At 37.1% G+C, this 25,689-nt stretch overlaps 11 protein-coding genes across 22 annotated transcripts; 4 read left to right on the forward strand and 7 right to left on the reverse strand.

The window, feature by feature from the left end:
- Window positions 1–812: 812 nt before the first annotated feature.
- abi-1 (SH3 domain-containing protein) lies at window positions 813–3,436 on the reverse strand. The gene is made up of 5 exons (NM_065823.7): window positions 3,284–3,436; window positions 3,151–3,236; window positions 2,663–3,104; window positions 1,580–2,171; window positions 813–1,095 (listed from the first exon to the last, which is right to left on the reverse strand). Exons 1-5 carry the CDS (start codon window positions 3,410–3,412, stop codon window positions 935–937), a joined length of 1,410 nt encoding a protein of 469 aa, NP_498224.1. The 5' UTR covers window positions 3,413–3,436; the 3' UTR covers window positions 813–934.
- A 175-nt stretch (window positions 3,437–3,611) lies between these two features.
- Window positions 3,612–4,644, forward strand: arle-14 (ARF7 effector protein C-terminal domain-containing protein). 2 transcript variants are annotated; one of them, NM_001038254.6, is made up of 4 exons: window positions 3,612–3,776; window positions 3,825–3,920; window positions 3,970–4,285; window positions 4,360–4,644. In NM_001038254.6, exons 1-4 carry the CDS (start codon window positions 3,720–3,722, stop codon window positions 4,494–4,496), a joined length of 606 nt encoding a protein of 201 aa, NP_001033343.1. In that variant the 5' UTR covers window positions 3,612–3,719; the 3' UTR covers window positions 4,497–4,644. The 2 variants fall into 2 exon arrangements, with proteins under 2 accessions (NP_001033343.1, NP_001033344.1); NM_001038255.8 differs by having other exon boundaries at window positions 3,656–3,776; window positions 3,961–4,285; window positions 4,360–4,641.
- A 97-nt stretch (window positions 4,645–4,741) lies between these two features.
- B0336.13 (Transcription initiation factor IIA small chain homolog) lies at window positions 4,742–5,490 on the forward strand. Its single transcript, NM_001392105.1, has 2 exons — window positions 4,742–5,040; window positions 5,155–5,490. Exons 1-2 carry the CDS (start codon window positions 4,754–4,756, stop codon window positions 5,285–5,287), a joined length of 420 nt encoding a protein of 139 aa, NP_001379557.1. The 5' UTR covers window positions 4,742–4,753; the 3' UTR covers window positions 5,288–5,490.
- Window positions 5,435–8,072, reverse strand: B0336.7 (THAP-type domain-containing protein). Of its 2 annotated transcripts, NM_065826.4 has the most exons (6): window positions 8,046–8,072; window positions 7,780–7,996; window positions 7,471–7,617; window positions 7,131–7,339; window positions 6,406–6,857; window positions 5,435–5,960 (listed from the first exon to the last, which is right to left on the reverse strand). In NM_065826.4, the coding sequence occupies exons 1-6, from the start codon at window positions 8,052–8,054 to the stop codon at window positions 5,489–5,491; spliced, it is 1,506 nt and encodes a 501-aa protein (NP_498227.1). In that variant the 5' UTR covers window positions 8,055–8,072; the 3' UTR covers window positions 5,435–5,488. The 2 variants fall into 2 exon arrangements, with proteins under 2 accessions (NP_498227.1, NP_001379553.1); NM_001392106.1 differs by lacking the exon at window positions 8,046–8,072 and having other exon boundaries at window positions 5,437–5,960; window positions 7,780–7,999.
- Window positions 8,073–8,199: 127 nt separating this feature from the next.
- On the reverse strand, window positions 8,200–8,719 carry lgg-3 (Ubiquitin-like protein atg-12). The gene is made up of 3 exons (NM_065827.3): window positions 8,537–8,719; window positions 8,393–8,485; window positions 8,200–8,339 (listed from the first exon to the last, which is right to left on the reverse strand). The coding sequence occupies exons 1-3, from the start codon at window positions 8,714–8,716 to the stop codon at window positions 8,256–8,258; spliced, it is 357 nt and encodes a 118-aa protein (NP_498228.1). The 5' UTR covers window positions 8,717–8,719; the 3' UTR covers window positions 8,200–8,255.
- Window positions 8,720–9,260: 541 nt separating this feature from the next.
- rgs-5 lies at window positions 9,261–13,011 on the forward strand. 2 transcript variants are annotated; one of them, NM_065828.9, is made up of 7 exons: window positions 9,293–9,448; window positions 9,504–9,635; window positions 9,916–10,122; window positions 10,243–10,341; window positions 10,493–10,965; window positions 11,771–12,132; window positions 12,606–13,010. In NM_065828.9, the coding sequence occupies exons 1-7, from the start codon at window positions 9,397–9,399 to the stop codon at window positions 12,757–12,759; spliced, it is 1,479 nt and encodes a 492-aa protein (NP_498229.3). In that variant the 5' UTR covers window positions 9,293–9,396; the 3' UTR covers window positions 12,760–13,010. The 2 variants fall into 2 exon arrangements, with proteins under 2 accessions (NP_001122672.1, NP_498229.3); NM_001129200.4 differs by lacking the exon at window positions 10,243–10,341 and having other exon boundaries at window positions 9,261–9,448; window positions 12,606–13,011.
- Window positions 12,912–16,170, reverse strand: swp-1 (the record flags this gene model as incomplete). Of its 5 annotated transcripts, NM_001379724.2 has the most annotated exons (8): window positions 12,912–13,219; window positions 13,282–13,815; window positions 13,863–14,099; window positions 14,146–15,137; window positions 15,184–15,326; window positions 15,414–15,453; window positions 15,904–16,031; window positions 16,117–16,170. In NM_001379724.2, the coding sequence occupies 5 exons, from the start codon at window positions 15,239–15,241 to the stop codon at window positions 13,049–13,051; spliced, it is 1,992 nt and encodes a 663-aa protein (NP_001367326.1). The 5 variants fall into 5 exon arrangements, with proteins under 5 accessions (NP_001367326.1, NP_741149.1, NP_001379554.1 ...); NM_001392108.1 differs by having other exon boundaries at window positions 12,965–13,219; window positions 13,282–13,821; window positions 15,414–16,031; NM_001025951.3 differs by lacking the exon at window positions 15,414–15,453 and having other exon boundaries at window positions 13,049–13,219; window positions 16,117–16,167.
- A 60-nt stretch (window positions 16,171–16,230) lies between these two features.
- Window positions 16,231–16,833, reverse strand: rpl-23 (Large ribosomal subunit protein uL14). Its single transcript, NM_065830.8, has 2 exons — window positions 16,603–16,833; window positions 16,231–16,506 (listed from the first exon to the last, which is right to left on the reverse strand). The coding sequence occupies exons 1-2, from the start codon at window positions 16,826–16,828 to the stop codon at window positions 16,310–16,312; spliced, it is 423 nt and encodes a 140-aa protein (NP_498231.1). The 5' UTR covers window positions 16,829–16,833; the 3' UTR covers window positions 16,231–16,309.
- A 589-nt stretch (window positions 16,834–17,422) lies between these two features.
- Window positions 17,423–20,030, reverse strand: hpo-28 (Major sperm protein). 2 transcript variants are annotated; one of them, NM_065831.6, is made up of 10 exons: window positions 19,922–20,030; window positions 19,714–19,876; window positions 19,578–19,661; window positions 19,378–19,526; window positions 19,222–19,332; window positions 18,985–19,110; window positions 18,551–18,709; window positions 18,183–18,358; window positions 17,938–18,137; window positions 17,423–17,885 (listed from the first exon to the last, which is right to left on the reverse strand). In NM_065831.6, the coding sequence occupies exons 1-10, from the start codon at window positions 20,027–20,029 to the stop codon at window positions 17,458–17,460; spliced, it is 1,704 nt and encodes a 567-aa protein (NP_498232.3). In that variant the 5' UTR covers window position 20,030; the 3' UTR covers window positions 17,423–17,457. The 2 variants fall into 2 exon arrangements, with proteins under 2 accessions (NP_498232.3, NP_001379556.1); NM_001392109.1 differs by lacking the exons at window positions 19,222–19,332; window positions 19,378–19,526; window positions 19,578–19,661; window positions 19,714–19,876; window positions 19,922–20,030 and having other exon boundaries at window positions 18,551–19,002.
- Window positions 20,031–20,767: 737 nt separating this feature from the next.
- Window positions 20,768–20,851, reverse strand: B0336.12 (uncharacterized protein; the record flags this gene model as incomplete). Its single annotated transcript, NM_001379727.1, has 1 exon — window positions 20,768–20,851. One exon carries the CDS (start codon window positions 20,849–20,851, stop codon window positions 20,768–20,770), a length of 84 nt encoding a protein of 27 aa, NP_001367329.1.
- A 1,396-nt stretch (window positions 20,852–22,247) lies between these two features.
- On the forward strand, window positions 22,248–25,552 carry rbm-26 (the record flags this gene model as incomplete). Of its 4 annotated transcripts, none has more annotated exons than NM_001361715.4 (8): window positions 22,248–22,350; window positions 22,398–22,519; window positions 22,571–22,967; window positions 23,056–23,247; window positions 23,320–24,406; window positions 24,453–24,584; window positions 24,638–24,775; window positions 24,815–25,552. In NM_001361715.4, 8 exons carry the CDS (start codon window positions 22,292–22,294, stop codon window positions 24,824–24,826), a joined length of 2,139 nt encoding a protein of 712 aa, NP_001348727.1. The 4 variants fall into 4 exon arrangements, with proteins under 4 accessions (NP_001348727.1, NP_001348728.1, NP_498234.1 ...); NM_001361713.4 differs by having other exon boundaries at window positions 23,314–24,406; window positions 24,822–25,550; NM_065833.5 differs by having other exon boundaries at window positions 22,254–22,350; window positions 24,822–25,552.
- Between the last annotated feature and the right edge of the window lie 137 nt (window positions 25,553–25,689).

A 25,689-nucleotide genomic window follows, 5' to 3' on the forward strand; every position in this document is an offset into this window, starting at 1 on the left:
GCGAATTTTTGTTTCTTTTTATGAGCAGAGTACTCTGCAGAGTTTCATATTTTAAAGTTAAAAGATAAAAAAATACGGTATGCGGTCTCGACACGACACTTTTTTGCTAAATAAAAAGGGATGTGCGCCTTTAACGAGTACTGTAGTTTCAAACTTCCGTTGCTTTTAAATTTTCATGGAGTTTTCATGCAGCATGCAGCAACAAATTTTTGAAAGTACTGAACTCTTTAAAGGTGCACATCCGTTTTTATCCAATAAAAAATTGTCGTGTCGAGACCGAGTACCGTATTTTGGCGCAAAAATGACAAAATTTTGCGTCTGTGCAATAGTTAAGGTCCCACCGCGATCCAAGTCATCTTATTGGAAATCGCGCGGGAATTTCAACTGTTCAAGAATTCTGCTTGTATTTTTGACCTTTGTTCCTCCTCTAAGAAAATCTGTGTCCACCGCCCACCAAAAAAGATACAATTCCCACGCCTTGCAAACTCTTTGGCGTCACTATTCGTCGTGCCGAACATGAATTATTTAAAATTCTAAAATAGAAGAAAAAATAAACTAGAGAGGAGAGGAAAAGAAATAAGAAGGCACAAAAATATAAGAAAATGAATGAATGTGTGTGCATGAAGAGAAAATGAGCAATCTCATTAAATAGGCGAGCCCCTAGGAAAACCAAAAGAGAGTAGTACGGGGGCAGTGAGAGAACGAGCACATGCGTTCAGGAAATGCGTCGAGACTCGAAAATAGCAGTCGTATTGGCTATTTTTAGGCTTCTCACTGCTGCAAACGAGGGGACCACTGCTTCCTTCATGATTACATATCCATCGTTTATTTTTGGCTTTTCACATACAAGTACTCGAGGCAAAAGGCAATATATGAATATGAATAAAAGTGAGATTAAAAGCAATTGATTTAGCAGGGTTAGCATTTCTTGTTATCATACTGGAACTACGTAGTTTCCAGGGAAAAGCCCAGTGACTCCATCCAAGACACCTTCATACCAGTCGTCATCGTTCTTTTTCAGTACGTAGACAATTGCGTTCTCGCGAAGTGTCAACTCGTCTTCTTTTGCAGCATCATAGTCGTACAGGACCCGTACTGAAAAAAAAGATTGGTTTTTTTCGAAAATGTTTAAATTGACAAATATAATTGCTTTGTAACATTAAAAATTCTGCAAAAAATCGCATTTTACAACTTAAGATTTCGATTCTTTTTGGATTTTTTTGATACTCCGATGTTTTTAAAGGAAATTTATTTTTCGTTTTTTTCGAAAATAAAAGCTAAAAAGATAACTTTTTAAAAAATCAAAGCTTATAATTTTCAAAATTTGAAAATTCTCAAAAAAAAAAAATTTGGAGATATTTGAATTTTTCAAAATCACTTTCCAATATCACAAAATTTTTTGTTTTTTTCTCTTTTTTAAATTTTTATTAAATTTAATTTTTTTAAACTTTTTTCGGTTTTTATAATAAATTTTTCACTAACAATTTTAGCCAATTTTCTAAATCGTAAAATAATACAGAAAAGCTTAGAGAATTTTTTTCCGACAATTTTTCAATCAAATTAAAATCTCCAAAAATACCTTTTTCCAAATACTCGTTGGGCATCCATCCAGCACTCGTATCAAAGAGACTTGGTGGCTGACTCGAACTGTACGATTCTGTTCTACCAGCAAACACTCCATACGCTGATGACCCACCAACTGATTCTGGTGGAGGTGGTAGATCATCCATATCATCTTGTGTTGGCATTCGACTTGACATTCCAGTGAGCAAAGAATTTGGTGGAGGTGGAAGATCATGTCGGTTCACCGTTGATTTTCGAATAGTTCCATAATTTTGTTGTTGCATTTGTTGTTGTTGTTGTTGTTGTACCACACTTCCCGGTGCAACATATCCAGTATAATTCATAGCTGGTGGTGGAAGTGGGAATGTTGGTGATTCTGGACCTCCAGCACTACTTTGTGCAGATGATAGTCTGGGAATAGAAAAGCTACCATCCACTGTAGTCCGACCACCAGCTCGAATAGTTCCGTAACGATCAGGTTGATAAATGGAATTATAGTCTGATGATCCGTGTTGACTTCCGCTTCCACCACCACCGCTCATATGATCTCCGAACTCTGATCCGTGGCTCATTTGACGGCCGATTCGTGATTCTGATTGTGGTGTGACCTGTAAAAAGTAATCGGATTATGTTAGAAAAAACTTGATTAATTTTTTGAAAAGGAAATGAGCTGATTTTTTAAAAATTAGTTGTTTAGTCTGAAGTCGACAAAAACTAGCCTGAAACATTGAATTTCATAAAAAGACTTCTAAAAAATTTCAAAATTAATTATGTGATTATTCAATAAATACTGTATCTAACTGCTGTAACAAGGATTTCAGATTCTTATTCAGGCTCGCTCTAAATTTTTTTTCGATATTTTCAGAAGTCTCATTATGAAATGCGGTCGTTTTGGGTCAAAAAAACCGTTTTTTGAATAAATTTATCAATGGTTCACTTTTTTTTCAATATTGAGTGTATTTTTCAGAAAAAAAAGTTTAAAATTTAAAATGTATAAGTTATGTCAGAATTTTTCGCTCCCTTTTTTTTTTGAAAACGTTTTGTCAAAAACACGAAAAGCAAATTATTTTCAGCCTCTATGAATATTTCAAATGTTCACCTGTGGCAACCGATAATCCGATGGAGCAATTGATGGAGCATACGGTCTCATTGTTCTTCCTAACGTAGCCGTTCGTTCACCAGCATAAACTCCATACGCTGGAGATTCATTGTGAAATTGTGATGGAGAACTGCCAGAAATTGATGAAGTTGCTCTTGAGATTGGTGCTGCTCTCGGTGGATCCGATGTTCTGACACCATGCCCTATTCCGTCAAGAACAGAAAAATCGATGGGCGTTCGTTGATATCTCTGCTTTTCATCTGGGATTGCTGGTGCAATGATTTTGGGTTGCTTGAATAATGTTTTATTGGTTGTGAGAGAACCAATTTCTCGTCTTGCAAGCTTCTCTTTATGTACATCAACTACTTGGCTAACATATTGAACTTGATTTGTTAAAGAGTTCACTTTATCGGTTTGTAGAGCAAGCATATCGTGTAAATCTCTGAAAAAAAGATTCATAATTAAAACAAATTAATTGAAATACTTACGTAACCATCTTGTTAATCTGGTAGGCTACGCTGGCGAGTGCCTGGATCGCGAATTTCTTGGATTCCTCTAGCGCAGCAGATTTATTCTGAAAACGTTTAATTCATAAACTTAAAAGAAAAAATTAAACCACACGTTTGATTGTATATAATTATCCTCACAATACGCGGCAACTTGTTGAAGATTCGCATGACTCGTTTCCAGTTGAGCTCGATTATCGGGTATCCGTCGCTCGATGAGCTCTTGAAGATCATTAACACTCATTCCGCCTTCCCCATTATGTAGCATCTGTAACAAACTAAAAGTTAACTAACGTTTAGAAAAATATTTTAAAAATAATAAATTGACAGCAGAAATTTCATGAAAAACACTCAAAGGAACTGAATGAATAAGAAATTAATGAGGGCGTGGTCACAGAATGCAACGCGCGGCGCGCTTTTTCGCAAGTGGTACGCACATGTTATTTCCCGCGAGGAGAGCATATCGAATAATAGAATTTCCTCGGATATATTCAAATTAAATCGATATAAATCATATTTCCTACTAAATTTCTGAACCAATAATTCTAAAAATGAGCTCCAATGACGTTCTCGCACAAATTGCCGGTCTGGCGAAAGCTGCAGCAGAGGTTTGAAATTTGAAATTTTAATGTATTTAATTTTTGTATTTTTTTCAGCTTGAAAATGATTTCTCGACGGATAGTGAAATGCAACAAGATTCCGAGATTTGCGATGAAGTCGATGCGGAGCTTTTTGACGATTTCGAAACAAAGGTACGCTTTTGAATAAAGAAAATTTTAACAAAGTTCCCAGAAGTTGCAGCCATCATCTCGAAAGGAAAGTTCAGGAACGAGCCGTCGAACGAGAATGGCACACCGAGAGCTTCAAGGCCTCCAGTTCGCGAATCCAGGAGATGAAATGTCTCGATTTTTGCCCGACTCTGTGGATATTATTAGCACCAACCGCTCGAAACGTGTAGCCGCGGAGAAGCAGGCGGATCTGAGAGACGAACCTTTGCATCATGACAAAACAGGAAAACTTTCGGTTACCGCAAAAGGACAGACTTTGTTTTTCGATCTTTGTGATTGTCTCGTGGTGGAGTGTGATGGGTGCCATTGGCCATGTAAGCAGTGCAAATGTAAGAGATGATATTCATTAACTAAAAATATTTGTTCTAAAAATTCTTTAAACAAAGAAAAATGCATTTTTCAGCTCGCAAATGTCTCATCGGATGTCGTCAAAATCGAAAAGAAATGGTGATACGCGTCGAGGAGATGTACACAGTGACGGAAGCCCCGGGCCCTGTTGTCAATATTAATCCTTATTTTCCGGGCCAAATCAAGGATTAAATGCCTTATCGTTTTATCAATTTTAACCTCTTATGTATGTTCCCCTTTTTCTTGTACTGGTATTATCTATTTTGAACTGTTTTATACATGTCTTTGTGAAAAATTCAATCTCGATGTTCATTAAAAACTAAAGATATTGTTTGTTTTTGTTCTTTTTTGTCATACTAATCCATAGTTTCTCGGTTGATAATCTGAAAATATATCTGGCATCTTCTCGAGAAAAATTTAATCCAACGATATTTCAGAATCTTCCAGAAATGTCGTCATACGCTCTTTACCGAGGGACCACACTGGGTCAGGCACTCGATAAAACTCTTGAGGACATGGAATCCGAAGGACTTCTCACGAAATCTCTTGCTTCGAAAGTTCTGCAACAATTTGATAAAAGCATGAACAAGCAAATCTCGCGGCTTCCAAAAGAGAAAATGAATTTTTGTGCGACACAACTGCTCACTTATCGATATTGTGATAACGTTTGGACGTTTATTCTCAATAATGTCACGTTGAAAGATCCCCAGCGATCGTTTGATGAGCCTATTGATAAGTGAGTGTTTCTTTTATTTGTATTAAAAATAAAAAATCTAGAAAAAAGCAATTGTTTATTAATTTTCTATAAAAATTTTTGTTTCTCGATGATCTATAATTATTAATATTTCAGACTGAAAGTGGTCGCCTGTGATGGTCGTCAAACAAGCCTTCTGCAGACATTGAGCGCCCAGGGACCATCCAAGAGAGTCAATCGAGCTCACGCGGCCGCTGCAGGCGACGATGAAGATGATGACAGTGATTAGATGAACTTTCCAAATCATTGTTTCATTTTCTAATCCAATTTCTTCTCTTACACAAGCTTTCTATTGTATGGGCCCAGCTCATTTCTTTTCTAGATCTCTCACGCTGTCACAGCAAGACCTCCTCTATCTCTCTCAATCCTATAATATATTTTTCGAACGAACAACAATTTATTGATTTGAAAAAATGCAAACAAGGAAAATCTAAACAACAAAACAACTCCCGCAAACACCTCTCCGAATGCATATTGCTCTTGAATCACACGAGATCCGCTTCTGGCAACGCTTGCATTCTTTCTCATCGAGAATGTGCTTTTGAAGATGATCAACCAGACTTTGTGTTGACGAAAAGCTGGTCTTCAAGCATAGATGGCACTTTATTCTGGACTTTTTCGATGGCTTAGGCTTGCGATCCGGATCTTGGGAATATAGTACAGGTGGTTCATCCAAGACATAATTCGTTTCGATCACTTCCTCGGTGATGGGATCTTCGAAATTACCATCATACATCATAATCGGCGGATCCTCTTTCTCATGCACCGCTTCAACTTCTCGATTGTCTCCGGGACGGGTCACGGCATGCCATTCCAGGGAATTTCCACCCTCATCAACGTAGACAACCTCATCGAGAAAATTGGCTTCTCCATTTTGACCGGGAACTGGACGCCAAGATGATCTGAAAAGAAGTGATTAGGAAATCAGAAAAAAATCAAATGCTTAAAGTATATTGTCATTTTTGAAACGATTTGAAAGCCTATTTTAAAAACGCAAACATGTTTCCTCGGCGTGTCTCGCCACGATTTTTGTACTCAAATCTGAATTCAGGTCTTGCCCCGACTGAAACTTTATGGCAACCGTACCCTCCGGTTACGGTAGATTTTCTTTTCTCTTGACAATCGGAGGTTTAAAAAATAAAAATTAAAATTGTGGAAGTGTTTCCCTGTATTACATAGAAAAAATGAATAAAATAATTTTCTCCAACATTATCACTGAAAAACGTTTTAAGAAAAAGTATTGCAAATCTACCGTTGTCATGGGTACGGTAGCTGAAAAATGTTTTGCCAAGACCCATTGATCGAATTTTATCCTGTGAATTCATATTTTTAAAAGAAAAAACATACTTGTAATCGTAGACATTATGAGGTCTACATGCAAAATGATGTCCATTAAATGGATCTCCATTGCTCAAAAATTTATATCCATCGAGATGAATTGTCCGAATGACGTCACGAATTCCACTTTCAGTTTTTGCTTTTCGACAACTCAAACACGCGTAGAATTTCGTATTATTCAAACCATATCGATTAAAATGAAATTCATAATATAAATGTGGTTGAGCAACTGGAGTCATTACTGCAACTTGATGAACATTTCGTGTTTTATGCTTATTAAAAGGCATTCGATAGCGAATTTTGTACTCGACGACTGAAGAATTGTTGGTTGTATCGGTTGATTGCATCATTTCCATTTTATGCTTTACAGCGGGCTCCCATGGAAATGGCTCGGCGAGCCCCGGACGACGTTGTCGATATTTTGGAAGTGCGGTCATTTTCCAGAAGATTCGATCATCGATCTGAAAAGAAATATTAATTCTAAAGAAAAATTCAAAATTCAAAAAACTCGCTTGAAAAATAAAAAATTTCCTGCTATAAACTTTTTTTGTAATATTCAAACTTTTTCACAAATTCAAATTTTCCCAATATCGTTGGACTTGCCTTTTTTGGTTTTTTTTTGTGTTTTTGGCGAAAATGGGTCTTTTGATGTTTTTTTTTGGAGAAACTTTCTTTTTTTTAATTCCGTGCTTTGAGATAATTTTTTTCATGAAATTCGTAGAATTCCAACTAACCATGACAAAAGTGTCGGCTGAGAAGTGATAACAACAGATATATGGTTCTTGTGTTGCACTCTGAAGTACTGTAGCTGGAAGCCGAAAGAAATGTAACCATTGCTCTTTGAGTTCTTCTGATTTTGGCCACTTGAAAAGACGGATTTTTTCGGATTCGGAACGTTGGCAGACGAGACAGGAGGCGCTTGATCCAACTATATTTCGGATTCCTGAAAATTTCAAGGTCATGTTATTTTTTTTTCTGGATTTCCTTTCGCAAAGATTTGAATTTTGTTTCGTTTTTTAGCAATTTTAACCGGATTTTTTAAATAATCAAAATTCCAGTTTTAAATGCACATACTCTTATAATTTTCCTGTTTCTGATTGCCTTCAATTCTGTAAATCTCATGATAAACGAGATCTTCCATTTCATTCTCGTAATAAACTTTTTCAGCTTCAACCATTTCGTGAGCATTGTCTACTTGAACGGCGTTGTGTGGATAGACTTCTGTAAAAATTAATGTTTAATTTGATTTTTCTCAAATTTTAAAAGTTTTTCAAAAGATAAATTGGACCTGGAAGATCAAATTTTCAATTTCCCAAAAAAATGTTTGGAAACTTCAAAACTTGATTTTTTTCAATTTTTCCAGTAGTTCTATAAATAATGAACCTTCGTAGTCAATTTTCATGCTAACAGGAATTTCTTCATGATTGCTCGAAGTTGGCTCCTGATCACTAATATATTCCTGCTGAAACTGCTCGACCGGCTCAATATCCTTTTCATAAATCATCTCGTGTTGCTCCATATCAATCTCAGCTTCTTCCCCATCATCATCCATTTCCTCGTATTCCGACGAATCTCGATCATCCTCATCGTGATCGATTTTCTTAAATTTGAGATTCAATTTTTCAGTTTAAAAAAGTTCTAAGACTTACCTTGCTCATTATCTTTTATCTAGAGATCTGAAATATTTTAAAATTTATTTCCTGTTACTTTCTTTGAGAAGTGGAGATAGCAAGTAGATAAAGACTTGAAAAAACATATTATATTTTTTTGAAAAGTAAAAATGAAATTGTGGTATAAGTGAATTTATTGTGACATCAAGTACATATAATACATTTAAAAAATCCCGCTTCGCATGTTTTTCATCCGTAGGCCGGTGTAATGCTGTACTGAAGCTCCAGAATCTCCTTATCGGTGATTTTCACAGAATAACATCGGGATAGCGTCTGAAAATTTGATTTTTATAAAATTATATCGAGTTTTTCAAATTAAAACTAACCTCAAACGTGGTGTCAGGAGATGGGGCAAATGTGTTATCAATGTACAAGAAGAGTGAGTTGTTGGCTTGAATATTCAGCAGTTTTCGCAATTTCTGGAAGAAAATAATATTATTTTCACATTTTTTAAGAATTTCAATTCTTACCAAGATGAAGGAAGCAACAGTGTCCGTTGGATTCACCACCATTTTCTTATTTTTAAGAACTGGCGCATCTGCGATATTCCTCAGCCTTACGGTCACCTTATCTGACTTTGGTGGTTCGGCGGAAGCTGCAGCGGTGGGTTCCGTATTTCCTGTTGGAGTTGTGGCGGTTTCTGTTTCCATTTTCTGCAAAAAACCCCACTTAAAAAGAAAAAACAAATGGGAATAAAGTATTAGAGCCGAAAAAATTCGAAAAAAAATTTGAATGATAACTACGGTTGCTTTGAAGGAACATACTTAACATTTTGACCTTGGTCTCGCCTGGAATATTGCTATTTTATGGAAAGAACTGGATTTAAGATGTGTTTTTTTAAAAAACAGGGTTTTTAAAATCTAAAAAACTAATTAGCTCGTAAAATTTTAAAAATTCAATAATATTTTACAAAAAAATCTGACACACAAGCATTTATACTTGCTATAGTTTGAAAACTTCAAACGTGAAAAACGCTAGAATGTAAAGGAACACAATCAACTCTGGGAACTTGCGTCTCGACTGGAATTTAAAAAAACCAATTACTATTGTAGTAAAATGGCGGAAGTTTGAATTTCTCTCAGAATATTGAAGAAAATATTTCTTAAACGCTAAAAAAAGGTCGCAGCTGACATATATTTTCTTGCCTCGTTTCTTCGAGTGGTCGTTGACGCGTTTGTCGTGTGCTTTAGAGAAAAGAGACGGAGACGTGCAGACAGGGGGTGCGCAGAAGTTGATAACCCTCTTGTGGACAAAAATAAATCCCTTCTATTTATTTCATAAAGCTCGATTTTCTAAATTTTACTCAGAAAATGTCATAAAATATTGAAAAATGAGCAGTTTTCTCGGGCGACTTCGCCGCAAAAAAGACAAAGAACAAAATGGCAAGTTTCTAAGAAAACCACGTAAGGAATCGATAATCTAATTGAAAAAATTTAGGTCATACTGCCACGTCATCTGACGGAGCTTATCAAAATGGGAATGCTCATAGAGATTCACTTGTAAATGATCATATTTGTATTCCAGCACAGAGAAATTCATTAACAGTTGCTCAACAATCAGCGGATATCGGTGAGTTGATTGTAACTTCTGAGAACACATTTTAAAAATTCTGAAAAACTCGAAAAAATATGAAGTAACCCAATACTAGTTGATAAGTAGGAAAACATTTATAACAGGGCGAAATTGATCAAGAGTCTCGCGTCGTACCCCCGCCCACAAAAGAGGCGTGGCCCAGAGTCAGAGAAAATTGGCAAATTTTTTGATGAAAAAACATATTTTATGTTCACATTATAGAACCCAGATTTCACATGGTCTATAATTCTTATAAATTTTATTGAAAATTTTCCAGGTTCCGGGTCAGATCACGAGGGAATAATAGTGAAGCAAAAGCCTCAATTGGCATTTTCCCTGGATCGACTTCTCATAGATTCGTCAGCTTTGTCATATTTTATCCAATACCTTGACTCAACTGATAAACTCAATTTAATCAAATTTTGGATGCACGTTGAAGGATTCAAATCAAGTTTTTCAGAACAAATTCAGGCTGCACAAGAGTGTGAGTTGGATTTTAATATATTTTCATATCTAAAAAATGTCAATTTGATTGGTACGATCCACTTGTGCCCCCAATTTTTAAGCAATGACCTGAAAAAATGATGACTTTTCAACTTTACAGTATCCCTTCGAGATGCCAAAAGTATTTATGACAAATATATTGATGACGGTTCAACAAGTTCACTAGCCTTGCCACGGAAAATAAAACAAATTGTAGATGGTAGGCCATTCACAAAATTTAAAAATTAAAAATAAAGTGGAATAAAGGGGGTTATTTTTCTCTAGCACTTCTGAATCTTTATCAATTTTGGAAACTTTAAAAAACAGATTATGCAACAATTTTATTGAAGATAAACTTTCTTTATTTTCAGACAAATTATCTGCGTCTCCACTACAAAAGTCTTGTTTTGATGAAGCTCAGGATTTTGTGAAATCTCTATTCGAATATCGATATTTTGATGAATTTCAGAATAGTGTTTATTATAAGAAACACGAGTTGGAAGTACTTTCTGATGGTTGTAGTCTGGCAGATATTCTGAAAGTTCAACCATTGCTTCTATCATTTTTGGAATTTATAAAAGAGAAAGAAGATCATGATACTATTCAATTTCTATTAGGATGTGATAGTTTTGAGGCAAATTTGGATTTAATGGAAGATTCTGAAGCACTTGGAGATGCAATGGCACTTTATGAAAAATATTTTTCAATGCAAGCAACAAATATGATTGATTTGGGATCAGCAATTCGTGCAGAAATGGAATCTTTGATTTGTGAAGAATCTGGAAGACCGAATCGAAAAGCTTTTCGAACTGCAAAGACTGCATGCTTTTTTAGGCTTCATGATGTAAGTTACACCTAAAATTGAATGTGTACATTCTCTCTTCTCATTTTAGTTGATTTTTTTTTTCAAAAAAAGCTGAAATAACTAGGCGGCCACTGTGGTTTGTGAACCAATAGCATCACTTAAAAACAAACCTGGCAGATTTCCAAACAGAGTGAAAAAATGTGAATCATTCTTTTAGAAATAATAAAATTGATTTTTTTTGAAAGTTTTTATAGCCAAAAATACGAAAAGCGTATCAAGTTCCACATTGTGAGAGCAAAAGCCTTTAGTTTGCTTACACATATTTTTGAAACTCGGAAAATGAGATCCCTCCATATTCTGGACTATTCTTTTTGAAGATTAAACTATATTAAAAATTATATCAATCGTGTCGAGACCTAAAAGACTAATCGTTGTTCTTTCATAAATTTTAGACTACGAAACCAGAAAAAAATATTCATGAAACCAATTTTTCAAAAACCGATTTCTCTACTTTTCTATTCCGCTACTCTATGTTTTCCCTCACAAAGGAATACAAATTTCTAGAAAACTCTCTCTTCTATAAATTTGGAATTTTTCATGATATTCATTTTTAGGTTAGAATACATAAGTGATTTGGAACTCTCCACCTTTCAAAACTTTTTTATTTTTATTTTCTCCCCTCTTCTTCCAAAATTCTCACTCAACCGCCCGTTTTCACAAGTCACGTTATTGTTCGCGTACAGAACAGCCCCTCGTTAAAAGTGTCCTGAAGCTCTCGGCTGTAAACATGGCCATTCGTATTGACTTTCTCCGTGTCTAGTGACCAAACCCCTCTTTTTTGCAGAAGTACTTGTCGGATTTCCTGAAAACTTCGTACTATCACAACTATCTTGGAGAGCTTCAATCATTCATCGACTTCACAGTGGAGTTGCCAAGGAAAGTTAGAAATCGGGCGGCAAGCTCATCTGATGTGGCATCGTCCACAGACTCCCTGACACACGCTTTCAGTCGACATTTGGAAGTTCTTGAGAAAAAAATGAATGACAAGGACGAGTCCACTCAAACACCGACGGGATCGCCGAGCTCATCAAAACGGAGCACACCGAGGACACCAAGAAGTAGTAGATTGGCGGAGGTGGATGAAATGGGAAGATATCATGCATTATATGATGATTCACATTCACAGACACCCCAAAAGCCAATGAGGTGGGTAATAGTTTGAAGATTTGCGATAAAAGAAAGTTTATTGGGATCTGTAGTTGCTACAGCAAATTGATCAAAGACTGACATATTGGATTAGCGGTTTTTTTGTTCTTTTCTCTCACTTTTTTCCGGAAAGATGAAAAAAAATTTCCTCCAAAAAACACGAAAACAAATCGAAAACGAGTTAAAGGCGCTGCCAAGTTGATGGGGAGTTGGGTCTCGGCGGGAGAACTTAATTGTTGAAAACATTTAATGCATGCACCTTTAAGTTTGTACAGTACACAACGCCGCCAAAGTTTTATTTTTCAAGTTTTCCTGTAATAATTTTGACGAAAGTTACTTGAACAAATATTTAAAACATTAAAACTCAGTGGGAACAGGTTATTATTAACGAAACTAAATTAAATTGTTCCTTATTGGTACGAAATCCTTGAAGAATGAGCGTAATTTTAGAAATTCAGAGAAAACAATTTCAGAATAAAATCCACCTTACGAAAGTACCTGGATAAGAATACACTCCGTGAGGAAGAGATTGCCGAAGAAGTTGCTCGGACAATTATTCGAGATATGCAAGAAATGGTTGCCTCTTCTGCAGAATCTCCAACTTCACCCACTTTTCGATACGGCTAAATTTATGTTTTTACTGTTTCCCCTATTGTATTTACAGTTCCATCCATTATTGATCTATTCATGTTCTGCATTTCAATTTATATTTTACCCCTCGCCCTGTTCAAGCAGCAGCTCAAATCACTTTTGCATAATGATTCTTTTGACACGCGGTTTTTTGCTCCTCCATAATTCCTTTATTGGTCTTTTTTTCTAAATAGGCATATTGTTGTTAATTTATTCGACAAACAAAAATAAATGATATATAAATTATGAGAAAATTGCTTTAAAAAATTAATTATTCCACAAGAAATCACCGCCGTCTATCCCGACTTCTACTGCGATTTCGACGATGACGATCTCTGGATGAGGAACGAGAGCGAGATCGATGATGTCTACCGGATTTTCGGGATTTTTTGTGCTCTCGTGATCGGTCTCTGGGGCTACAGGAGCGAGATCGTCGTCGTGAACGGCTTCGTTTTCGCTGAAAATTTGAAAATATATATTAATTTTAAATCCATTACCAATGAATCTAAAAATTCTTACATGTCTTTTTCTCTCCCTATCCTCGTCTGTTCTCTTCATCTCCTCAACGGGTTCAAAACCAGATTCGGATAGCAAACTGTTGATCCTATTATTAATTATTTCATCGAGAGATCTCGCCCCTTTGGGTGCTTCTTCTCTCCGATCCGATCTACCAGTATTTTTCCGTTCTGACAATGATTCTGATATCTTTTCAGCCTTCTTCCGTGTCTCTTCCTCTAATTTTGATCGTTCTTCTTCTTCTTGTAATTTCTTTGCTTTCTTCTCTTGAAGCAACTTCTCCATGAAAATTCTCGCTTTTTCCTTCCGATCGACTTGCATTTGAGTGGATGGTGGGATTACAGGAGGTGTTGGTGGAGGGAATAGGCCACTAATATCACTGAAGTTTGCAGTTGTGTCTGAAGGTCCTGCAGTTTCATCCAGATCCGGATCAAATCGGAAACTTGATTCATCCCGTGGCTCGTCGTTTCTAAGGGAAAATGATATAGGTGTCTTCAGAATATCTAGATTTGCAGGAGTCGATACACTTTTTGGAATCTGTAACTATGAAGAGATGATACATAAATTTTGCAAGAATTCCTTACCATTGTGATTGGATCTATGACTCCTGGTTCAGTGATAGACTCGTCAAGACGGCTGGAATCTAGGAGACGCCGTCTCTGCCTTCGATTGAGTGGCGGCTCCGGGGTCGATAGATTCAGGCTCATAAGACTGGAAGGTCCTGGTGAACTGACAGCCGATGGTGGAGCTGGTGAGTTGAGAACAAGTGGTGATAGATTTTGTTCAATGGGTTGGTACATTCTCCATTGATGCATACGAACCTGAAACGGAGCATAAACTTATATTCTTGAATTACAAAAAACTCACTTTGTGATGATAATATGAATAATAAGGACTTTTAGGTTCCATAAAATGCAATTGAAGATCTTCTCGGGCTGCAAGAGACGCCTCTGCCTCTAATCCACGTTGAGCCACGTGTTCCGCATAGCTATTAAGGATGGGCTCAAGATCTGGAGTTGCTGGAATCATGGGACGAGGCCCAATCCATGGGCACGGACGTCCATAGAAGTTTTCGTACCACTCCCGGTATTCTGGATCGTCGAGATGATCATTTTCTTTCTCTTTCTTAGCTTCTTCAACATTCATCTTAACTTCTTCTACACCTGCAGCTTGCCTCGTTACGTGCGCCAGATTCTTGAAAAGCGCCGCATAAACATCATTTCTCTGCGAAATATCACCGACTGGCTTGAGGGTGAAATCTGGTGGTTTCTCCGGCTCAACAGGCTTCTTCCGTGGACCAATAGCTCCTGGCTTCTCTGGAGTAACAGGACGTTTCGCGCCGCCGGACAACAGAGATGGGTGAAGCTCGTAGTCTGAATCTGAATCTTCTGAATCTGATCCATGAGCAGCTGCAATTGCAGCAAGGGAGCTAGAAATTGCAGGTTTTGAAGTAGAAGCTCTTGACGTTTTCGTTAGCTTTTTTGGCCTTTTATTGAGATCTGGGATGTATTTCTTTTCACGAATAAGCTTTTGAAGATACTTATAAAATGGATTCAATCGATGATCGAATTCCAAGAATCCGAATTGTTCAGCATTATTCCTTTGCTTCGCCTTGATAACAATCTCCATTTGTGTACCATTTGCCACTATAAATGAGGCTGTCTTCTCGATAATATGATGAAGTTTCATATTCGAAGGCAACTCGAGACCAACGGGGAATTTTATTCCTTCTGGCGGCTCAAATGGTTCATCCTCACTATCACTCTCTCGAGCTTTTACTTTTCCTGTTCCGTAATCGAATCCAATGGCATTTCGTTGGTCATTCCTTCGCTTCTCCTCTTCTTCTTTTTCTTGCTCTCCTGAAATTAAAAATAACTGTTTTTGGCTAATAAAGCTGTTTCATACTTTGAATATCTTTATACATATCAAGATATCTTTCCTCTTCACACATATCCTCTTCCATTGCTTCTGTAGGACATTGTTCAGACGGCGAACCATTTCTTTTGATTGCCACGTCGATTGATGGCAACAGAAGTCGACAGTCATACCTGAAAAATCATTTATTAGTGGCGAAATTTTCTTTATTCAAATCGTAGTTTTGACTATTTCCCGCACTTTTTTTTCGAAATACTCACGGTTATTTGACATGTTCGGTGTGCCAGCCAATCGATCGACCTGAATATTCAAAATTAATTAAATCAATTAATAATTTTTAAATTATATAGACCCGTACAAACGAAGCAACTTTTGTGGTTTATATTTGTTTTAATACTTGAGCTTTCTAAAAATTGTGTCATCAGCAAACGATTGGTGAACTGTTTCAATTAATTGGATTGAAGAAAAATTTAAAACTAATTGAACATTATATGGTAAATTGTGAGGAAATATCGGAATCATCGAAGACCGGCATGAAAGCTTTCTGTCAAAACCTTGATTCTGTAAGTTTTTTAGCAGAAAAATCAATACACCTAATATAAAATTGATTAGGAAAGTAAACTCACCACTTATAAAATCCATATATTCCAGTGAATCAGTTACTCTTTCAGCAAAAAAGCCAAACGACTTCTCTTTCGTTGTGCCGATTTTTAATGGTTAGAGATTCATCAATAATGAAAAAAACCATACCTATCCACGCGATTTTCTGGATCTCCGAGACATGGCACTGTGTGTCGTTCCTCTGCAATGTGCTCCGACTGATAATCATTTGGAAATATTGTAGAAGCATATCCGAAAACTAGCAGATCTTTGTATTCCTGAACATGCACATTACTTTTAAAACAGTTGCAAGGCATAAGTAACGTTATGAAACTGATTGCTTGAATTGAAAATGTTACTCACATTCTGATCGTCATTATTGCCGACTTGGTTTCGACGATTCCAACTTCCCATTGTCTAAACAGAATAGGAAAGTAACGTTAAAAATAATAAACTTAAATGAAATATTCTAATGACCCGAACACCATTCTGTTTTATTCAACTTGCAAACAGTTCAACGGAATTAATATTCATTTGTAACAACAAAAACAACAGCTTAAGCGATGGATCCAGCGTTAGCAGCGATTCTTGGCCAGAGATCAGCGCACTCCTTGGCAACTGGTCCGGTGATGGCGGATCCCTTCATTTCTCCCTTGTTGTTGACGATAACTCCTGCGTTATCCTCGAAGTAGATGAAGGTACCGTCCTTTCTGCGGAACTGCTTGCGCTGTCTGATGACGACTCCTTGGAGAACTGTAAAAATTGAAAATGAATAATTTTTTCATTGAAGCCATATTCTTTTTGAGAAACTATTTTGTTAAGAACGTCTTCTTAAAAAAAAAAACATACCCTTCTTTCTGAGCTCTGGCTTTCCCTTCTTGACGGAGCAGACGAACATGTCTCCAACTCCAGCGCTTGGCAGTCTGTTGAGACGTCCACGGATTCCGTAAACGGAGATGACGAACAAGTTCTTGGCTCCGGTGTTGTCGGCGCAGTTCATAACGGCTCCGACTGGGAGACCGAGGGAAATGCGGAATTTGGCTCCGGAAGCTCCTCCACGTCCTCTCTTCGACATTTTACCTGAAAAAAAAACAATATGAACATAAGAAACATAATTTTCAACCAGAAAAAATTAAGTAAACGATAAAGGTAGAATTAAGAAATATAGACGAAAAAACATCCTAAATTTATTAATTTGCATGGCGATGTGAAATAGGCAAATATAACACCACATTTCCTTAAGTTTTCAATATTTCAGTAATTTTTAATGGAAAAATCACCGCAAAACGAAAAAAAAATGGAAAAAATTCGCTTCACGCAAAAGAGAAAAGAGACCCACACGCATTAACGTTTGATACTCAGCCAACTATTCGCTGCTCGTCTCTTCTGTGTGAGACCCATAGGGGTCACATCGATTTACGAGGCCAATCGATTTATTTTTGATTTTGAAGTTTGTTATTCTTGCTTTTGCTCTTCTATTTTTGACTTGCTTTTTCGTTTTTTGTACGAGTTTTATTGTTTTCTTGGCGGATCTTAAGGTTTTCAAGGTTTCGCGGTAGAAATGTACAGCATTGGACGTGTTTTTTTCAGTTAACTCTGGTTGGCACTAAATATTATCCCAATTCCTGTTGTAAGGTTTATACTTCTCTTTGTTTGTAGGACATTTTGATATAATCAACCATTTATTCACGTTTTCCATAACATTTAGAGTTCATTTTTAACAGCTTCAACAATTGTTTCCTGAAGTGGCACAGAAGCCTCTTTAATTTGAGAAGAGAGCGAAACTAGGGTTTCCCTGAGTAATGCATTATCTGATCTCATTTGTAGGATGTAGGAAAATTGAAAGATCAAAAACAGAAAGAGAATAAGAGTTATTATAGGCAAGTAGATGTTGAAACCTCCGAGAGAAAATCCCTCTGGTTTGCTCAATAATTGTTGCTGCTGGAGTAGAAAGCTTGATCTTCTTTCCTCTGGCTGATCAAGCTTTAAATTTTCTGACAATCTACATTTGAATTTGAATTCTGCCTTGTTGCTTGCTGATTTGAACTGTTCAGAGAAGCTTTCAACGTCTGTTGATGACGATTCCATTGTAAGAAGCAGAAACTTTTCTTTGTTCCACGAGTGTCGGTACTCTAAAAGCTTATGCAATATTATTTTATCATATCATTCCTATTCTTCCCTCACCATATTGAAGATAAACTCTGATGATTTCCGTAGTTCCAGGCTGTACTATTCCAGAACTAGGACGAACGCGGAATTTTTCAGGCGAAGTTGTTTTGAATTTGAACATGATCGGTGTGTCCGAAGACTGATTCTTGACAAGGACGACATCAAGCAAGTCATTTTCTCCGTCGAGTTTCTCAAGTCGTAATTCATCTCTCGGACTGAAAGAACACCATGTTTCAAGTATCACACAAAGTCAAACTTACGTTATTGACACAAAGTCATTGGACGACCAATCGTCACTTGGTGCGTTAACTCGGTTCTCAATAAGTGGTCGAAGTGATGGTGGGATATGCGATTTTCTGCTTTTCGGTCCGCGACTTGATCTTCTGGACAAAGAAGGAGCTCGTTTTGTTGTAGATTCCTCGTCGAACTTGACATTCTAAAATTAGGTGGTAATTAGACGTCTTACCAAATAATTTACCCTAAATTGTGTCAAGTTATGCATACTCAACTTTTCCCAAGATTTGAAAATCTTATTAATTTAGTTATATAGTGTCAGTCTTAAAATGTTGGCAATAGGTAATTCGTTACATCTAAAATACATTCTTCATGAGAAATATAAGAAACGTACTCTTTTCTGAAACGACGAGAAGTCAAATTCAGTTACGTTGTTATTTGTAGAATCGTCGATAGAGTGCATTCGTTGTTGAAGTAATTTTGGTGAAGGTTTTGGTGGCGGTGGTGGTGGAAGGCATTTGGCAAGCTCGTCCATGGTGAATTTGAAAGTATCCTTCAAAAAAACCAATGAAAGTAAGAGTAGAAACAGCCGGGGAGCGCTGGTCAGAAAGGCGGCTCAGGAGCCGGCCGCTTGTTACAACACGAAAGAGTTCATTCTCGTATCGCCAGTGGTGGGGTTCAGCGAGTAGTGTTAAACACAAGTGGCCCCCTCTGCACACACAAGATGATGGAAAATGGGGCCTATTTCATGGAAACAACGAAACTGGTGATGGATGTACACAGACGGGATGAAAATGTAAAAAAAGAAGCGGAGCAAAAAAGTCTTACGGTGCCTCCTTGGTGCTCCAACAGATGACTTTTTGGTACGTAATGAGTGACACTGAGCTTGGTGACAAATGTGAGTAAGTCGTGTCTTTGACTCGCAGCTGAAGACTCTAGCCAAGATCCGATTACCTGAAACAATTTCGCATTGTGAGAGTGAAATGGGAAACGTTTGTATCTAATTTCAGTGTGAAATCTCTCTTTTGATAAAGTCAGAATTTCAACTTAAACAAAAACACCTACTTTCCATGAAGCATTCAAGATCGCTGGATTTTCAAAAATCAAAATCGATTCAATTGAGTTTGGATAATAATACTTGGAGGAATGTATAATAAACTTCATTGCGTCAAAGCTCTGAAAATCATTTTTCAGTCTCTGCGTACACTACCCAGTGTCTACCATATTCTTGAGTCCTGTACCAGTCATATCAATGAAAACGGTCAATGGTTGACATCCTTTGTATTCCATGTAGTGACGCTCTATCCAAAATGTAAACAGCTTTTCGAAGCCGTCATCTCCATTTTTATATTTGTTCATCATGATCCATACTGGAATATACATTTATTATTATACATTTGCAATATTTATTGCCGTCTCACACATGTGCCGGTTTTGTAAATCTTTTCCGTGAAGATACATCAGTTGGTTATCTAGTAATGGCTTGAGTGACAGCAGACTGATTCCTGAATTATTGTTGTTAAATTCATCTGAGGTTTTATTTTTTATTTAACTTACTGTCCACTTCAAAGTTTCTTCTCCATTTCAAGCACTCTAACATAATTGCATATGCAATATCTACATCGTAATTAACCGATCCTAAGAACCTGTCTAACCACCAGTCTTCGTGACGTATCCTATGAACGTCATCTGATAGATGCTTTACTGATATTGCCGGATCCTAAATTTAATCCTTTTAAATGTCTACAATATTTTAAATGCTTACTTGTAATATTCTCGATCTCAATTCATGAACTGCCAATAAATTAGTTGGATCTGTGAATGTAGAACTTCGTCTTCGTAGTATTCGAGAGTTCGAAATATCGCTCACCATTCTGAAACAGATAGTTAGAATCCGAAAAAAGCTATTCTCGAATTGTGCAAACGATTTTTAACGAAAGTTCAGGTAAATACAAAAATCTGGCAAAGTTTCTTTGGTTAAATGCGAATGACGTTGTTAGAAATCCAATCTGGTAAATCACAACGAATTTTTACAACCTCGAATTTTGATATATCATATATCAAAGCGGAACTATTTGTGAATATCCAATGGTTTTTTATTGGGGCGCATGAATTTCATCTGATATTACAACGAATTGTGATAAGAGCTTGATACGATGAGTAGAGCACAGAGAGCAACGGCAATTGCCAGCCCCAGAGAATGAAAAATGAAGAAGAGAAGCCACACGAGAAAACAAAAGCGAGGCGAACGGAATAGCTTCCAATTTAGAATGTAGGAGTTGAGCAAGGTAAAAATAATTGAGTTTAAGTTAACAATTAAGTTACATCAAGATAACAAAACTGAATGTTTGAGTTTTGGCATGTGAGATCAGAAAAAACAAACCCTGACTAAAAAATGACGTTTTATTCAATGTACTACTCGCCTTTCTCAAGAGACAAGCGGGTAAAAAACGAAAAGAAAGTATTTCCGAGTACCTGTAAAATGAAGCGAAAGAAAAAGTAAATAGGAACGATATGGATGGTGCTGGCGGATAAATGAATGAGTTTGAGTGTGAGTTCTTTCTCCCCTTCAGTGAGTGCTGCTCATGCCGCGATTTTTTTTGCGTTGTCTCTATCTCTGAAGCTCGCTGGCTGTCATGTTGGATCTGATTTTCGAAATTGTAGCGGAGGATGCTTCCTTCTTCTCTCGCAACATTTTGACATCTGGAATTACTTAATTTTTAGTTTTTTTAGTATCCGGATTTTAGAATAGTACTTTCCAATCAATACAATCAGATTTTAACGATCAAGTTGGTCTAGTTCAAATTTATTAACTTCAAAAGCTTACTTTTTTTCGAATTTCTATTTGCGCCGTTTTGTGATCCTAAAATAATATGAAAGCTCGTAATTTTAGAATAAAAATAACTTTTTTGATAATACCCAGATTTTTCGATTTTTGCTTCAAAAATAAGGTGCCTGGTCTCGACACGTCTTTTTATAAAATACAAAAATACGTCCGCCTTTAAAGAGTACTGTACCTCTAGACTTTTGTTGATACGGGAGTTGCATCGATTTTTCATAGTTTTTCGTAAAAAATATATGTATTTATTTAAGAAAAAAAAAACTGAAATAGAACAATAAACCCACAAATTCTTTCCGATAATGAAGGCAATTATTAAAAAAATCGATGAAAATTCACCATCAATAGTTTTTAGGAATTAATCTTTTACATTTTCCCGGTGGTATGTTACAAGGTTTTATCAAAAATATTGCCAATTATATTTAGACATTCAGTTTCATCTTATCATCATCATCATCCCAATCCATCTTTCGCTATTCGTCAGAATCAATCAGTTATTTTTTCTTTGACAATCAATCACCACACACAATGTTCCGCGTGTAAAAAGAGTACGGTAACCTGGAAGTCCAGAAAACATTGACGGAGACCAGTTTGTTTCGACCGCCCGTGTGTATTTCTTGTCTAGTCCTCCTCGCTCCTTCCATGTTTCGTATTTATGCGCAGTGTTTCCACACACACTGCCGCTTGCCGAGATACGTACGCAACGCCTGTTGGCTGCTGCTGCCAATTTTTGATCATTATCGTACCCCATTGGTTCCTCCTTTTTTCTTGTCCATTTTAGGTTTTGTTCTTTATTATTATCAGTGTATCATTTAGAGATTATAATTCTACTGGCTCTTTTGTTTCAATGCACTCAACTTTTAATGTTACCAATTGTAGTTGAAAAAAGCAAGAATGATAATTATATTTTCAACATTTTGCATTTAGTTTCATAGATTTTAGTGCAAATTGTGTAGTTTATTGAGATCGAAAAAACGAAGTGTTTTTCTTCGAAATGTTCTGTTTGTTCTAACTTTCTAAATATTGCGAAATCTTTATAATGTTATTTCTCTTTTCGAAATTTTTACTTTCTGTTCAAATTTTGAGTATTTTTAATAACTCCCTTATAATGAAAACCCTAATTACACATTCTCGCATTTCTTTGCGTCTCATCTTCATTCACTCTTTTTTTTTCTCTCTACTTTCACCTGCTCTCACTCTCTCATTCTCTCTCTCGCTGTGATCTTCGTTTCCCAATTTTTTAACGAATTTTTTTTAGACTCGGTAAGAAACCTGAAAGAAAATATCAAAGAAAGCATGCACATCGACAATGAGGATGCTCTCTTCGATTGGCTCTCTGATGAGCTCTCGCCAATGTAAGTTTTTTCATTGATTAGACAGCCTACTTATACTTTTTTTTAAGAACTGACGCTGATCCAAATGCTCTCGCGAAATACGTGTTGGCTTTAGTCAAGAAACCGGATAAGGGACATGATGAGCTGAAAGCATTTACCAATGAACAGTTAAATGTGTTTTTAACAGACCGTAAATTTCATTTTTTGAAATGCTCACGTCATTCAATTAATACATTTACAGATACTGCTCCATTCGTCGACAAAGTCTTCGAAGCACTCACAAGCAAAAGCTATATGCCGGCATCAACAGCGCCTACCTCTGCTTCAGCAACTGCGCCTGATCTTAAAAAAGAAAAGGCACCAGCTGAGAAGCCATCGAAACCTACAGCTCCACCGGGTGTTCAAAAGTCAAGCAGCTCTCCTTCAGCCAGCAAAGCCGAGTCCCGCCCATTGCGCAAGCGAATTAGTCCACCTCCATCGGAAAATCGAGAAAAGGAGAAGCAGTCTCGTGACAAGGAACGCCGTCGTTCACGGTCCCCAAGAGATCGTCGAGGCCGCGCGACTACTTCAAGAAGTGGGCGTACTTCATCAAGTGATCGTGATCGTCACAGCAAACGTCGTTCTCGATCCAGATCACGGTAATGAATTTTAGAAAAGTTAAATCCCATCTATGTGTAACCATGGCTAACTTTGATTCGGGTTCTGATTAACTTATAACATTTTCAGATCATCCAGTGGCTCAAGAACTCCACCATACAAATCAAGAAGCAGTCGTCGTCGTTGTAAGGATTTCGAGGAACGTGGATATTGCATTCGCGGAGATCAGTGTCCATACTATCACGGTCGTGACCCGGTTGTAGTTGATGAGAATGCACTTGGGTCAATGGTTCCACTCCCGGCTACCGCTCCTAATTTCTCGTACGTCCCATGTTTATCTAACAATTCTTTGCAAAATCTCCCTTCTCATGATCTAATCTCATACAGTTGCAGTCTGCCTCCACCCGGATACAATCCGCTCAATCCACCTCCACCAGGAGTCGTCGTTGCCGCTGGTGAATACAACCCTGAAGCTCCTGCTCTCAACAATTACAGTATACCACCACCGCCGATCCCTGGACAATGGCAACAACCACATGTAGCTGCACAATATGTTCCCCAATCTGTTTCTTCTTACTCTCAGCCACCACCCGCCGCTGCTCAAGGAGTTGTTACTCAGCCGGGTTCTTTCCGTGGAGCACCACGTGGAAGAGGAAACATTAGAGGTCGTGGTGGATTTGCCCGTGGAGGTTTCACTGGAGCGATCAATAGAGATAACTGTACTCTTCAAGTTGCCAAGATTCCACCAGAGATGAACACGATCGCAAAGCTCAATGAACATTTTGCCACATTTGGAACTGTCGATAATATCCAAGTTAGATATAATGGAGAAATCGATTCAGCTCTGGTTACTTATGCTTCCAAATTTGACGCTGGCAAAGCTTACAAGTCTCCAACTCCAGTTCTCAATAATAGGTTTATTAAAGTATTTTGGCATAATCCTGGAGGCGAAGGATCCGAAAACGCAACTGGAAAGCCGTCATCTCCAACTTCTCCACCAAAACCTGTCGAAAAGCCGAAGATTGCCACAGTGCAAGAATCAAAATTTGTCAGTGTTGCTGCTCAAAACTATCGGAAGCAGATCCAGGATGCTAAAGAACGATTAACGAAAGAGAAGAGTATTTTATCGACGCTAGTTCAGGCTCAGAATCAGCATAATATTATTCTTGACAAGTGGATGGTTAAACAGAAGGAGTTGCTCATCAAGGCGAGAACGTCTACTGATGAAACTGATAAGAAGAATGCAACCAAATTGGTCAAACATCTGCATAAAAAAATAAAGGCATGCAAGGAAGAAGTCGACGGAATCCTGCTCAAAATATCAGAAAAGTCAATGGTGGTTGATGAGATTGCAGCCCAAATTGAAGAGCTTAAAAATCCACAAAAATCGGACGATTCGACCCGGAAGCGAAAAGCAGGAAGCGATGGAGACGAGCCCCAATCTAAAATGAGCAGTGTTGTCATCGTTCGAGGTGTAACAGTGAGTTTTCTTTAAATTGTAGATTTTAAAAACACATTATTTCCAGGATGAATTGGTCACTGATTTGATGGCACATATGGAGAAGTTCGGTGAGGTTTTTGATCACAGTGTTAAAGCCGACGACGATGGTCTCATAACAGCCGTTTTTCCGTTTAGAAAAACAGGTGATGCGTTGAAAGTGAGTTTTCAGTTTAAACGGGACTCGATTTTAAATAAGATGTTAATTTTTAGGCAATGGCGGATGGCAAAGTTCTGAATGGTGTGGACCTCGAGATGGAATTGAAGACGGAGCGAATCGAGGAGATCCCTTCAACTGATACGAACATGTCTGCCGACCAGTTGCTCGCTGCAATTCCGAGCAATCTTGAGGTAACTTGGTTTTCACTTGAAAATTAAATTTAAAAAAAGATTTCAGTCTGACGAAGAAGATGACCTGCTAAATGATTAGTCCTAGTTATATTAGAACTTTGATCTCAAAATATTGTCTTGGTGATCTTACTCGTTGTTTCCAAATGGTTACTTTTCTAGTTATCTGGCTGGTTAGCCTATTTAACCTCAGATTTACCTCAATTTTTCTTCCCGTTTATTATTGTTGCCTATCAGAAACTGTTTCGATTTTTTCTATTGTATATCCATTATAATTTATCACATTTCCTCTCTTATCATTCTTTAATTGTCTTCAGTTTAACTGCCCATTTGGCAATACTTTTTCATCTTCATTTTTTATTGTTCTTGGCTAAGAACTTGTCATGTGATCTGTTCAGAATCGCAATGATTATTGATTTTTACCTGATTCCTTGACAAGTTCCCATTATTTTTTCGTTCATTTTTGTTGTTTGCATTATTTCTATCGATATATCTCATTGATGAAAAAGCCAGCAAAAAAGAGCAAAAGAGAGCAATAACTCCACTAAATGAGAAAAATAAAGTAAAAGAATACATAATGGCTGTGATCTCGAAAAAAAATCAGCGAAAGAATAAAAGACGGGCCACTGAAAAGTGAACGAGTACAAAAAGAGCCCCTCCCGAGTGACGAGTAAAAAACGAGTTAATTTTCAATAAAACACAGGTATTTTTGCGGAAACCGGTGTGTTTTCGTCGTATTTAGCCGTGAATTGCCAGAAAATAAATGATTTTAATTTTTTTTTTCTTTGTTCTTTCTTAACTTTATTCCTCCAATTTTTCTTGCTTCGACGTTGCAATCGTCACATTTTATCTTTGATTTGATCGTCATTTCATTTATTTCCGAATTTGAACGCAAAAAGCTCGAAAATCAAGGTTTG

The sequence above is a fragment of the Caenorhabditis elegans genome, chromosome III (genome assembly GCF_000002985.6).
Source record: "Caenorhabditis elegans chromosome III".
Taxonomy (NCBI): Eukaryota; Metazoa; Nematoda; class Chromadorea; order Rhabditida; family Rhabditidae; genus Caenorhabditis; species Caenorhabditis elegans.